Below are 13941 nucleotides of genomic sequence, written 5' to 3'. Positions count from 1 at the left end.
ATTGTCCCCAGATATTAGGGAAATGGATTAACACCTCTGGTCCTCTGTTGGCCCAGGTGACACCCCTCCAAATTCATTTATTGAAGTCCTAACCCTCAGTACCTCAGAATTGGCTGTGTTTGTATATGGGACCCCTAAAGAGGTATTCAGTTAAACAGAGGTTACTGAAGTGGGCCCACGCCTGGTGTGCTTCCAACAAAGACACGTGCAGAGGGAAGACCGCGCGAGGAATCGGGGGGGGGGGGGGGGAGACAGGGGAGAAGAGAGGTCTCAGGAGAAACTAACCCTGCCCACACATTGATCTTGGAATTGGAGCCTCCAAGAAGGTGAGAAATAGACTTCAGTTTTCGAAGCCACCAGTTCTTTTTTTGTTTTTGGAAACCCTAGCAAACTAGTAGACCGTCTAAATCATCTCCATCCTTCGAGACCAATGCCAATTCAAACTAACGATGGACACTTTGATTCAATTCAACTCAGCAGAAGGAAGCTCACAGCTGCCACACACCGGGCTGTGGTGAGGAGTGTGGGAAGAGCCCTGGGATTCCCAGATGTTGCTGGAAGTTTCTGCTGTCTTCCTGAGTAAGACAGGCTACTGCCTGAATCAGCAGTTCCTCTTTGATGGGCGCCACCTTATAAATGCAAATCATTGTTAGAGAAGAGTCAGTCCTTGCATTGAAACTGGGATGGCTGTGATCCCTGCTGCAGATGGTTCCTCTTAGGAGGAGCAGGGGCAGAGGCCAGGTGAGAGATGTGGGAGATGCTCCCAAGTTCCTTAGTAATGAATTCCACCCATTTGTCTCTCTTCAGAGTGTGGAGGAAACATCTTTTATTCTCTCTGGAATTATCCAGAAGTGACTGGGCGTTGGGATTCCGAGCCCACAAATGGAGGCATAATGGGTACGCCCACTGAAAAGGACAGACACGTGGGAGTCCAAAGGGTGCACCCAGGCCAGGAGATGCTGACTCGAGGTGCTGCTCCAAGTGGGAACCTGTCAAAGGTAGCAGGTGACCCCATCACATGTACAACCCCTGGTTCAGGGGACGTCTTTGAGAGACAACTTTGTAGGTTGTGAGTTGATACCTAGAAGCCTCCCATACTCGGCCTCCTGCAGGGTATTCCAGGAATCAGAGATTCCAGGTCCATAGTTAGAGGCCAGGAGCTGACACCAACAAGAGAGGTGGATTCTACCACCTTCTCAAGCAGAGAACCAAGAGGGGTGAGCACTCAGCCCCCTCCCCCCATCATCTCAACTTCACAATTTCAGGGAAGCAGGAGAACCCAATGTGCCCCCCGCCCTGGTCTGTCATCCCCAGCCGCACATACAAAGATGTGCCAGCACCTGGGAAGGATCAGCAGAGCTCCGATGCCAGTCTCGCCTGAGTCTGTTTGTAGAGTCATTTGTGACTAATGTCACTGAAAATTAAAGGGGATGGCTATGGTTTGAATGTATCTTCTGGGTATTCATGTTTTAGGAGCTTGGTCCACAGTTGCGCTGATGTTAAGAGGTAGTAGCGCTGTGGGCATATGTTTCCTGGTTGTTTTACTCCAGGATCGTGCTCCTGCATAAGAATTTAAAGCTGAGACATAAGGACCAAAAGCAACAGCAGGATTTGTTTAAAGTGAATACACACTCAGGTGTGAGTGTGGGCAATCCATGAGGAGCAATGCTCTCTATAAGATGGGGTGTGGGGGAGAGATGTGCTGAGTATCTGAGGAGAGAGTGAGTATCCCAGTCCCAGACTCCATTATGGAGTAGGGGGTGGTGTCCTAATTAAATACACAAACGGAGCAGAGTTTGGGTGGGGCTCAGTGTGTGTGATGGGCTCTGGGAAGGTTCCACAGCCTCTCCGTGTGGAGTTCAGTGCACATGTGTTGATGACATCCTCCTCTTTGTGCCGCAGGAGACTCAGGTGCATTGAGGGAAAATGGATGGGTTGGATGAACATTCTTTTGCTGCTTTCCCAGGTGCCTTAGCAGGGAGCTGGATTAGAAGTGGAGCAGCCGGGATTCAAATCTGCACTCCGATAAGGGATAACAGCATTTAAAGTGGCTACTTAATCCACTGTGCCACAACACCAGCCCAGAGGTTGGGAAAGGACATGCATTTGCTAAGTGTCTCCGCTGAATCAAATGTGAAGCACTGTGAGGGAGTCTTTTAGTTAGGATCCAGGGGAGAACAGAGGTACAAGAGCAGCCTTTGATCAGACAGAAGCATAGCAATGTTCAATAGAGAGAGCCTAGCATCGAAAGATAACTTTGCTAAGTGCTCAAGGGAAGATGATTGCTACGGTTTGGATGTGGCTTCACTGTGTCCCCTCAGAGGCTCATGCGTTGGAAGCTGGGCCTCAGGCTGGTGGTAGGAGAGGCATAGAACCCTTAAGAGTTGGAGCCTAGGGGCTGGCGCTGTAGCATAGTGGTATAGACGATGCCTGTAGTACCAGCATCCCATAGGGGCACTGGTTCGAGTCCCAGCTGCTCCTCTTCTGATCCAGCTCTCTGCTATGGCCTGGGGAAGCAGTAGAGGGTGGTTCAAGCTCCTGGATCCTGGTTTCAGATATGCCCAGCTCCGGCCATTGCTCCCGTTTGGAGAGTGAACCAGTGGACGGAGGACTCCCCTACCACCCCGCCTCTGTCTCTAACTCTGCCTTTCAAATAAATAATAAATCTTAAAACAAAAAAAAAAGTGTTAGAGCCTAATGGGAGGTGCTTGGGACTGCTGCCCAGAGGAACTAATGTAATTCACATAGTACCCGTTATAAATAAACAAGGCTGACCCTTGAATCACTCTGGCTTCCTGTCTCACCATATGATCTGTCCCGCGTGTATACATGCTCCAGGCATTGTCACTCCCTATAATGCGATGCAGCCAGGTAGACCCTCAGGAGAGCTGGCACTATGCTGTTAGGACCTTCAGCTTCCCAAATGTGAGCTACTATAAGCCTGTTTGCTTTGTTTTCTTAAAAGATTTATTTATTTATTTGAAAGTCAGGGTTATATACAGAGAGGGAGAGACAAAGGAGAGAGGGAGAGAGAGATATCAATGTTCCATCTGCTGGTTCACTCCCCAAATAGTTGCAATGGCCAGGGGTGGGCCAGACCAAAGCCAGAAGCCAAGAACTCCATCCAGATCTCCCACGTGGGTGAAGGAGTCCAAGGTCTTCGGCCCTCTTCTGCTGCTTTTTCAGGTGAATTAGCAGGGAGCTGGATCAGAAGTGGAGCAGTAGGTACTTGAACCAGCACCCATATGGGATGCTGGCGTTGCAAGCAGTGGCTTAACCCACTATGCCACAGCGCTGCGCCCAGCCTCATGTATTTTGTTGCAGCAATGGGAAGCTAAGACAAATGTAGCACATACTCTGCCAATCATATCGCAGCTCGTGAAAGGCTCTGTGGAGTGCCCTCCCAATGTTTTTTCGAATAAAGGAGTTGTTCAGCTCAGTCTGACACATAACCGAGAGGCACGGTCCCCGGTGCATTTCTGTCATGTGATTCTATCCTCGTGCATTTGCACTGGCACGCTGAAACAGGGCCCTTGGATTACACACTGAGTTCATTTGCTTCGCCCTCTCTGTCATAGTAGGCCATTGGCCAGACTCATTCACATGGCCACAGGAACTGTGAGGAAGGAAGGCCGTGTCTGGAAAATGCCACCATTGCGCCAGGGAGAGAGGAGAACACAGCCACTGAGGAGCTCCGCATGTCTCCGCCGCACCCACGCAGCCCCGGCAGCGCCCCGCCCACCAAAGCCTGCCTCCTTCATCTTTCCTCAGCGAGCAGCCTTTACTGCGGGGCTCACGGTATTGGGCTGGTTGCCATGGATATTAACGCTCACACAAATCAGCCCCCAGTTCAGACCACTGAGCACACATCGGCACAGCCCAGACACTGACAGCACCAGGCATTTTAGAGAGAAAGGCGAAGGTGCTTTTGTTTTTTTTCCCAATCTCTCGATCTCTCCGGGCTTAGGTCACAGGGAAGACCGCCTGGTTTCTTGGCCCCGCTTGGCCAGTGTCTGCTCTCTGCCATCTTCCTCTACCACTGGGGTCTTGAGCTGAGAAGGCTGGGGCAAGGCAGATCGATCAACCCCCGAGAGCGGCCTGTGGCCGGCGATCCGCAGAAGTGGGGCCAGGTTCTGGTCGGCCTCATGCTGCCCGCTCCCCTCTCTCTCCCGCAGCCGGGGGTGCGCCTGTATTTTGTGGAGCAGGGCTCAGGCCCTGCAGTGTGCCTCTGCCATGGGTTTCCTGAGAGCTGGTTCTCCTGGAGGTACCAGGTAAGGGAAACTGTGGAAGGTGCGGCCCAGTCAGGGCGAGGGGAGGGGAAGGCGGTGGTGTGGCCCAGCCTGGGGCCGCGGAAGCCGGGGCCTCACAGGGGCCGTCATCTGCAGTGCCTGCAAAGCCTCAGCAACACCAGGCAGGAGAGGGCTGCAGACCTGGGGCTGGGCTGGGCTCCAGGGGACCTTTGCAGAGTAGGGGAGGGGGGATGCTTCTAGAGGCTCTGCGCCACCTGCTGGGAAACCTTTGTAGAGGATAGAAATCTGCAAGGATTTTGCTAGATAGGTGCTGCTTGGTGGGGCTTTTATGCAGTGCACCAACCTCACCACTGCCAGTGGCTGCCGTATCCAGGTAGGGCGTTCCAGTCCCAGGGTGAGACACCAGATATGTCGCCATTCACAGGAGCAGGGGGCAGAGGGAAGATCAGCCAGGGAGTAATGAGAGCACACCGCAGTGCGCCTGGATGTCTCTTTTCCAGATCCCTGCTCTGGCCCAGGCGGGCTACCGGGTCCTGGCTGTGGACATGAAGGGCTATGGAGAGTCGTCTGCCCCTCCCGGTGGGTTGGCCGTGCCCCGGGGGTCCTGGGTGGCCCTGCCTTCTCCTGGCTGAGTGCCCCAGCCTCTCTGTGCTTTCCCTGCCCTAGGTCAGAGTGGGCAGTCCTGCAAGGGGGTCTCACGGCACCCCCTGCTCCCCTGCAGTGTCCTGGTGGATACCTTTGGGGCCACAGGTGTCCCTGCTCCCCCCGCACTCTGAATGAGCAAAGGGAACCCCAAGTCTCGTGCCCCAAGGGATCCTCCACTGATCGCTGTGGATGCAGGACACGGAACCGTCCATCTCCAGAACTTTGTTTTCTCCAGAACTTTGTTTTGCATCTTACAAAACTGAGAGCCTCCGGTCATTAGACAGTAATTCCTCAATTCTCCCTCCCCTCCCCTGGCAATTCAACCACTGTTCTCATTTCTTTCTCTATGACTTTGACTTCCTAGGTACCTCATGGGAGTGGAATCTTCCAGTGTTTGTTCTTCTGTAACTGGCGTCTTTCACTTAGCGTAGTATCGTCAGGGTTCATCCACACTGCAGCATTTGCTATAATTTCCCTTTTCAAGGCTGAATACTATTTCACTGCACCTGTAAGCCACACTCTGCCCTCCGTCCACCCTCCCCGAGCCCTTCTGCTGCCTCTGCCTTTTGGCTGTGGTGAGCAGAGCTGCAGCACCCCTGAGTTCAGTTCTTGGGGGCACCTGCACCCAGAAGAGTTGCTGGGTCACACGGCCACTCGTAGGCCAGATTCTTAACCCAGCATCGTGGACCCAGTGGGGGTCTCATCAAGGATGGTGTGAGACGCCCGGGAACCCCCTGGGACCACATGTGGGCTGCTGGGCGTGTTCCTGGTGTGTAGACTCCTGTGTTCTCTCAGTGTCCGAGGGATTCCCCGGCCCCAGTGAAGAGCCCCGGGCACTGAGGCAGACACGTGGAGCAGCCAGGCGTGGGCAGAATCCCGGTCCCCTGCGTCAGCGATGCGGTTGACAGTGGTGGCGTCCTGGGCTGAGCCACTCCCCCTGTAATTACTTCCAGCACATCTGGCTGTGGTGTTTGAAGCCTGCTGACACAGCCCAGGGCTCCTGGCCACTCAGGGGACCACCAGCAGCCCCTCTGCATGTCCTTCCTGGGACTGTCTTGTGTCTTGCCGGCATCCCAGATAGGCACCGGTTCTAGTCCTGGCTGCTCCTCTTCCGATTCAGCTCTCTGCTATGGCCTGAGAAAGCAGTAGAAGATGGTCCAAGTCCTTGGGCCTCTGCACCCATGTGGGAGACCCAGAAGAAACTCCTGGCTCCTGGCTTCAGATCAGTGCAGCTCTGGCCATTGTAGCCATTTGGGGAGTGAACCAGCAGTTGGAAGACCTCTCTCTGTCTCTACCTCTCTCTGTAACTTTTTCAAATAAAATAAATCTTTTTAAAAAAGAGATTCTCTACAAATGTTTTCCTTGTGTATTCTATCAGCTTTCTTTTTTTAAATAAGGTTCTTATGGTATATATTTTTTATCTTTTACTTTGAACCTTTGCATATGTGAAAGTGTACATATTTTTCTTTTTTCTTTGAAAAGCAGAGAGACCGATACAGAGACAGAGAATGCTCCCATCTGCTGGTTCATTCCCCAAATGCCTACAAGGGCCCAGGCAGTGTCAGGTTGACATCAAGAGCCTGGAACCCAAACCAAGTGTCTCCTCTGAATGGCAGGAACCCAGTGACTCGAGCCATCATTGTAGTCTCTCAGGGAAGCTGGAGTTATGGGCCAGAGCCATCAAACGCAGGTAGAACTCTTCTGTAGGACGCAGGCGCCTTAACTGCCAGGCGAAACTCCTGCTCCGCGAATGTGTCTTTGTAAGCAGCAGGTGGTAGAGAAATTTGTCCAGATCTCAGAATCACTCACTGTCTTCTCATGGGTTACAGGCCATCAGACTGCAACATAACAATGTACCATTGCAATTTAAATTCTAACAGCGGCTTTGAATCATGGCACCACATTTTTTATTGTAGTATAAACCTTCTTGTGTCGTGCCTACTAACAGAATTAGTGCCTACTGGCTAACAGAAATAGTGGTGAGAAAACCTTACAAACAAGAACTATGTGATATAAAACTTGTAATCATAGATTTCTTGCGAGTTAAATGTGGAGTTATATATATATATGTATATATACATATACAATATGCTATATTTTCTGGTCAGGTTAAAACATATTATGCAGCTTGAATCCCAGAGCATCAGGTGATACATGTTCTTTTTCTTTTTCTCTTGTTCCATCCATTACAGATAATTACTCTGGAAGAATGAATAAAGGAGAAAAGTCACCTGTATGACCAAACAAGCCGAAATGGTGGCTAATCCAACACATAGCAGTGACGACACCTTTGTTATAAGGTCGATATCTATCATGCAGTTTGTTTTTAGCCAAAATTTTGAATACACACATGTTAAAGGATTAAACCTAATTAGAGAAAATAATTTAAAAGATAACACTGCAGGAAAAGTTTAATTACAATGTGATTTTTTGGCTACCATGTTTACAATATAACCTACAATACTGAAAAATATTCTCCAATTTTTAAATCACATACAGCTGCATGACTATTTCATATATATCATATTATTTATCTTTAATATATTACATTCTCCATCCTCCCTTTCCCTTGTCCCACTTCACTCCTTTAAAATACCTGGGATTCTCTGTGATTTCATGAAATCTCTGTTGTCCAGACTACTCTTTGAGTTCACTGTCACTTTCAAGTTGCCTATGTGTATAAAAATAATAATTACTTAAAATTATATTTTTAATATTTGCAAAACTCTGCTCTAACTGTCCATTGAAATAATTCTGAATCTCCACATGAGATCTGGCTGCAATCATTTTAGCACTTATCTTGGGGCCAACGTTGTGGCTCAGTGGGTTAAGCCATTGCCTGCGATGCCGGCATTGGTTCAAGTTCTAGCTGCTCCGCTTCTGATCCAGCTCCCTTCTAATGCACCCTGGGACCCTGGGAGACTCAGATGTTCTAGGCTACTGGCTTTGGTCTGGCCCAGCCCCAGCCGTGGCAACCATTTGAGGAGTGAATCAGTGAATAGAAGACCTCTCTTTCTCTCTCTACCTTCATCTCTTGCTCTCTCTCTGTAACTGTACCTTTCAAGTAAATAAAATAAATCTTTTTTTTCTTAAAAAACATAACCCTAAGATGGAGGATACCTCTAATATGGTTATTAGATGAACACCCTATTTCTTCGCATACCCAAACATGAGAAAAAGGCACAATGGTATAAGATTGCCTGAAAATAAACTCAGAGAGAATTTGCACATTCATCATACTATTGGTTAAATATATTTAGGGTTTTTAAAAATCATTTATTATTAGCTCTATTTATTTCCATTAATTTTACTGGCTACTTTTTTTCCCAAATATATTTGATAAATCAGTTTCAGCCACAATAAAGTTATCCAATATAAGAAAACCAATTTAATATTTGAAGAGTTAGCAGAATTAAAGTATTTTATATGCTGCATATTATTTCAGAAATTCATATTAACTTCTGAAACAGTGTCTCTGAGATATATACCCTTTTTATTTAGATTGTTTTATTAATCTAATAACATTTAATTAAAGTAAAATTGAAGAGCATAGGTATAAAACTCAGGGGCAGAAATTATTTTTAGTAATTTCTCTGAAGATATAGAAACTGATTTTAATATCTATTTATTCTTATAACATATTTTCAGATATTTATGTTTTTAATACACAAGTATAATTTTTTTCCCCTGTAGATTACCTATGGCTGTACTGTGGCTTCTTCAGTATTATTACATGTTACGTTTTAACCTTTTCTACCTTTGACTGCCTGTATCTCGATTTAAGGACCTGTGAAAAAAGAAGCTTAAGTATTTTCCTGGGTTTCCCTGTTACCTTTCATTAAAATAGTACATGCAATTTTTTGAAATATGTAGGCCGGCGCCGTGGCTCAACAGGCTAATCCTCCGCCTTGCGGCGCCGGCACACCGGGTTCTAGTCCCGGTCGGGGCACCGATCCTGTCCCGGTTGCCCCTCTTCCAGGCCAGCTCTCTGCTGTGGCCAGGGAGTGCAGTGGAGGATAGCCCAAGTGTTTGGGCTCTGCACCCCATGGGAGACCAGGATAAGCCCCTGGCTCCTGCCATCGGAACAGCGCGGTGCGCCGGCCGCAGCGCGCTACCGCGGCGGCCATTGGAGGGTGAACCAACGGCAAAAGGAAGACCTTTCTCTCTGTCTCTCTCTCTCACTGTCCACTCTGCCTGTCAAAAATAAAAAAAAAAAAAATAAAAAAAAAAAAAAAAAAAAGAAATATGTAAATATTAAAAGTAATGCTTAGGGGTCGGCACTGTGGCATAATGGGTAAAGCCACCGCCTGCAGTGCTGGCATCCCATATGGGCGCTGGTTCGAGTCCTGGCTGATCCTCTTCCAATCTAGCTCTCTGCTATGGCCTGGGAAAGCAGTGGAAGATGGCCCAAGTTCTTGGGCCCCTGTTCACATGTGGGAGACCTGGAAGAAGCTCCTGGCTTCAGCACAGGATCAGCACAGCTCTGGCTGTTGTGGCCAATTGGGGACTGAATCAGTAGATGGAAGACCTTTCTCTCTCTCTCTGCCTCTCCTTCTCCCTCTGTGTAACTCTGACTTTCAAATAAATAAATCTTTTAAAAAAAGGTAATGCTTAATAGAAAGTTAAAGATCAAATAATAAATGAATATAGATACATTTTTAAAAAGATTTTTAAAAAAGATTTATTTATTTGAAAAGCAGAATGAGAGAGAGAGAGAGAGAGAGAGAGAGAGAGAGAGAGAGTCTTTGATCTGTTGGTTCACTCCCCAAATGGCCAAGAGTGTGGAACTCCATCCAGGTCTCCTATGTGGGTGACAAGGGCACAAGCTCTTGGACCATCCTCCTCCGCCAAGGGATCTGGATTAGAAGTAGCTGGGACTCAAACAGGCACCCACATAGAGTGCTGACGATGGAGGCGGTGGATTAACCTACTGAGCCCCAGTGCCAGCCCCATATAGATAAGTTTTTAATTAAAAGGGGCTGGTGCTGTGGTGTAGCGGCAAAAATTGCCGCCTGCAGTGCCCACATCCCACATGGGTGTTGGTTCAAGTCCCGGCTGTTCCACTTCCCTTCCAGCTCTCTGCTATGGCCTGGAAAAGCAGTGGAAAATGGCCTTAGTCCTTGGGCCCCTGCACCCACGTGGGAGACCTGGAAGAAGCTCCTGGCTCCTGGCTTTGGATCAGCTCAGCTCTGGCCATTGCAGTCATTTGGGGAGTGAACTAGGGGATGGAAGACTTTTCTCTCTCTCTGCCTCCCCTTTCTCCATATAACTCTGACTTTCAAATAAATAAATAAATCTTTATAAAAAATTTAACTAAAAATGATTTCCACTTAATTTTACTCCTAAAGGACTCCAAGCTTTTATAAAATTTAAACAACTGGCCTTTGAAAACAATTCTATTGATTATTCATGATATTAATCATTATTATGCTATATAAAGACAAAAATTAAATCTAAATTATTTTTAGTTACATACCATGATGTTATCAATAACTTACTATGTCAATAAATTATATAAATCATGAATATTAAGTAGGAAATCAACATACTCATCACTGGTATAGTCCTCAGTTTTCCATTTTTTTCTTTGGAATTGAACTTTTACCAGTATAGCAATCAGTACACCGAGAATAATGAAAAAGGGAATGAGTAAGAAAAATGGCCATCTTGTAGGTTTGGCAGTTTGGTAAACATCCTCCATGTAACGCCTACCTAGGAGAGAGAAACACCCGTGATTAGAAAGCACTCATCAGGAACATGGTAGTAAAAATATTTCCTTACTTGACTATCAGAATAAAAATTTTCAACTATTTAACAATTTTATAATTAACATGTTTTTATATGAAGTAGTTAACTGTCTTCTAACTCTTACAATAATAGTCAAATCTCTGGTTTTTTAATTGAGAGAACTTTCTATTCTTGATAGTCTCTTTCCAGGACTGACAATAGAGGTGAAAACAATTACAGTGTAAACCCCACACACCCTGAGTTTTTTCTTAACATTTTAATTTTCATAAGAAACACTATACATACAATAAGCAGCGGTTTGATTCAGTACAGATCGTCTGCTCTAATTGCATTAATATATGTTTTACCTAAGAAATTGCTGCTTTTCCATGTTACCTTCTAGAATAGCTACAGTTTTAGCATCTACATTTAGATTTGTGTTCAATCTCCTATTAATTACTACTTATATTGGGATTTTGAGGCTCATTTGATCTTCTGTGAATATCCAGTTGTATTTTCACAATTTTTTGAATTTATTTTTCTTTACCTTTCAATCATCTTTATAGATTTACTGAACAAAAGATTAGCTATACTTTAATGCCCATATTTCTGAACTCTCTATTTCATTCTGCTGTTATATTTGTGCATCTATACTTTTCCAGGGCCACATGGTCTTGATTAATGAATGCAAATATATACTGAAGCTATACTATACTTTATATGAAATGATTGAGTAAATATAAGGTAATATAGTTAATATAAGATAGACTGAGTCATATTTTTCTTTTATTTTCAGGATTACCTGGCCCTTCTATGGCTTTTGTATACAGTTCAGAATCAGATTGTCAATTTCTAAAAAATATGCATGTTATTATGGTAGGTATGTCTTAAATCAATGAGTTGAAATTACAGAAATCTGGCCGGCGCCATGGCTCAACAGGCTAATCCTCTGCCTAGCGTAGCCGGCACACCAGGTTCTAGTCCCGGTCGGGGCACTGGATTCTGTCCCGGTTGCCCCTCTTCCAGGCCAGCTCTCTGCTGTGGCCCAGGAGTGCAGTGGAGGATGGCCCAAGTGCTCGGGCCCTGCACCCACATGAGAGACCAGAAGCACCTGGCTCCTGCCTTCGGATCAGCGCGGTGCGCCGGCCGCAGTGCGCCAGCTGCGGCGGCCATTGGAGGGTGAACCAATGGCAAAAAGGAAGACCTTTCTCTCTGTCTCTCTCTCTCTCTCACTGTTCACTCTGTCTGTCAAAAATAAAAAAAAAATTTAAAAAAAGAAATTACAGAAATCTAAAATTGTAATTGCAATTGATGTATAAGATAGATTACATAATAAAAACCTGTTTCATAGATTAATTTAATTCCAGATTTATTTTGGTAAGAACTAAGACCTTAGCAGTAATGAGCCTTTCAGTAGGTGGACATGGTATGTTTTTCTACATTTATTTCAATATGTTATACCTATTTGCCCTTTTTAGTTTTCAGTGTAAAGATTTTGCACATCTTTCGTTAAACTTATTGTTAGTATTTTATGTTTTGATAATAGTGTAGACAGCATTAATTTTAGGTTGTTTATATTCACTATTGCTGTTATATAATAATACAACTATTTTTCTATGTTGATTATTTCTGCTGCCCTATCAAAGCTTTTTGAATATCATAATTAGTGGTGAATTAAGTCTGTGAACATAGAGTTGATTAAAATTATGTCTTCACAAAGACTAAGGAAGAGAGGGGAGGAAGGGGGATTGCAGGAGGGGAGGGCAGTGAGGGAAGTGTGGCTGTCTTCTTAGAACTGTACCTATGGGAGGCGTGAAATCTATTCTCTTTATATTAATACAAAATTTTAAAAAATCAAGACACATAGAAAGCTAGCAAATGCCAAATCAGATGAGTTAGAGCTTCATGAGAGCTAGATCCGGATAAAGGGTATCTGGGTGCTCTCTGCAGTGTTGTGTCTGTTGCAACTTTTTTGTAAGTTTGAAATTTTTTCCCAAATAAAAGTTTGGTAAAATAACATTTTAAAAAAGTTATTTATTGCGTCTACAAGTGTTACTGTCAAGGAAATGTAGATTTCTTAGTATTTTCTAAGCAATTGATCCTATCATCTGTGTACATAGGCAGTCTCATTTCATCCTTTTCCACCTGTATGTCCGTTATTTTTTGTTGTTTCCTTAATACACTGGCTAGGACTTGACAATAAAACGTTGAATAGACAAGGCGAGTGAAGACTTAGTAGCATTGCTCCCAATTTTATGAAAAACTAAACGCACATTATCATAAGATATATTAGTGTAACTGTTTTGTTGCTGTTCTTTATCAGACTGGAAAATTGTCTTCTCTCAGTAATTTGCTGGGTTTTTTTTTTACAATTCATAAATAAGATTTTTTTAAAGATTTATTTTATTTATTTGAAAGACAGAGTTACAGAGAGAGATCTTCCATCTGCTGGCTCACTCCCCAGATGTCCGCAATGGCCGGAGCTGTGTCGATCTGAAGCCAGGAGCCAGGAGCTTCTTCTGGGTCTCCCACATGCAGGAACCCAAGGACTTGGGCCATCTTCTACTGCTTTCCCAGGCCATAACAGAGAGCTGGATGGGAAGAGCAGCCGCTGGGACTAGAACCAGCGTCCACATGGGAAGCCAGCATTTCGGACCAGGACTTAACCCGCTGTGCCACAGCACCAGCCCCCATAAATAAGCTTTAAATTTTGTCAAATGATTTTCTGTAGCAGATGAGACAACTGTATCAAGTTTTATTTTGCACCTAATGGTAAATTGCATGAATTGATTTTTCAAATGAGAAACAGTCCTGCATTCATGAGATAAACCCCAATGAATCTGAACTAGTCTTTTTTTTTTTTTAAGATTTTATTTATTTGACAGAATTACAGTGAGAGAGAAAGAAAGAAAGGTCTTCCTTCCATTGGTTCACTTCCCAAATGGCCGCAACAGCTGGAACTGTGCTGATCCAAAGTCAGGAGCCAGGAGCTTCCTCCTGGTCTCCCATATGGGTGCAGGTCCCCAAGCACCTGGACCATTGTCCACTGCTATCCCAGGCTACAGAAAAGAGCTGGACTGGAAGAGGAACAACTGGGACTGAATCCGGCGCCGTAACGGGGACTAGAACCCGGCGCCCATACGTAATGCCAGCGCCGCAGGTGGAGGATTAACGTAGTGCACCACGGCGCCGGCCCCTGGACTATTATTCTTTTAATATGAGTACCTCAACAAGTTCATGGAAAATAGCAAAAATTTTTGAAATCCACATAGTTTTTCCACAATATGCATTTCCCATGTACTTTATGCAAAGCCCTTGT

General features: G+C 45.3%; 2 protein-coding genes across 2 annotated transcripts in view; one reads left to right on the top strand and one right to left on the bottom strand.

The window, feature by feature from the left end:
* The first annotated feature begins 3833 nt into the window (after positions 1–3833).
* LOC133775303 (bifunctional epoxide hydrolase 2-like) lies at positions 3834–4973 on the top strand. The gene is made up of 2 exons (XM_062213537.1): positions 3834–4271; positions 4751–4973. The coding sequence occupies exons 1-2, from the start codon at positions 4146–4148 to the stop codon at positions 4880–4882; spliced, it is 258 nt and encodes an 85-aa protein (XP_062069521.1). The 5' UTR covers positions 3834–4145; the 3' UTR covers positions 4883–4973.
* Positions 4974–7493: 2520 nt separating this feature from the next.
* ADAM2 (ADAM metallopeptidase domain 2) overlaps positions 7494–13941 on the bottom strand; it is an 80314-nt gene continuing 73866 nt past the window's right edge. Inside the window, exons 19-20 of the mRNA XM_062213292.1 lie at positions 10445–10607; positions 7494–7566 (exon numbers count right to left, since the gene is read on the bottom strand). Coding sequence (XP_062069276.1) covers positions 7533–7566; positions 10445–10607 — 197 coding nt within the window. The 3' untranslated portion in view covers positions 7494–7532. The remainder of the gene's footprint in view (positions 7567–10444; positions 10608–13941) is intronic.

This window comes from Lepus europaeus, chromosome 16 (assembly GCF_033115175.1).
Source record: "Lepus europaeus isolate LE1 chromosome 16, mLepTim1.pri, whole genome shotgun sequence".
NCBI classification, from domain to species: domain Eukaryota; kingdom Metazoa; phylum Chordata; class Mammalia; order Lagomorpha; family Leporidae; genus Lepus; species Lepus europaeus.
Note: the sequence above shows the minus strand (reverse complement) of the source record. Positions and strands in the feature narration are given on the sequence as shown.

Coding starts and splice junctions, on each gene's coding strand:
- LOC133775303 (XM_062213537.1), top strand. CDS start 4,146: ATGCTGCCCGCTCCCCTCTCTCTCCCGCAGCCGGGGGTGCGCCTGTAT. Junction 4,272..4,750: donor GGTTCTCCTGGAGGTACCAG/GTAAGGGAAACT, acceptor TCTCTTTTCCAG/ATCCCTGCTCTGGCCCAGGC.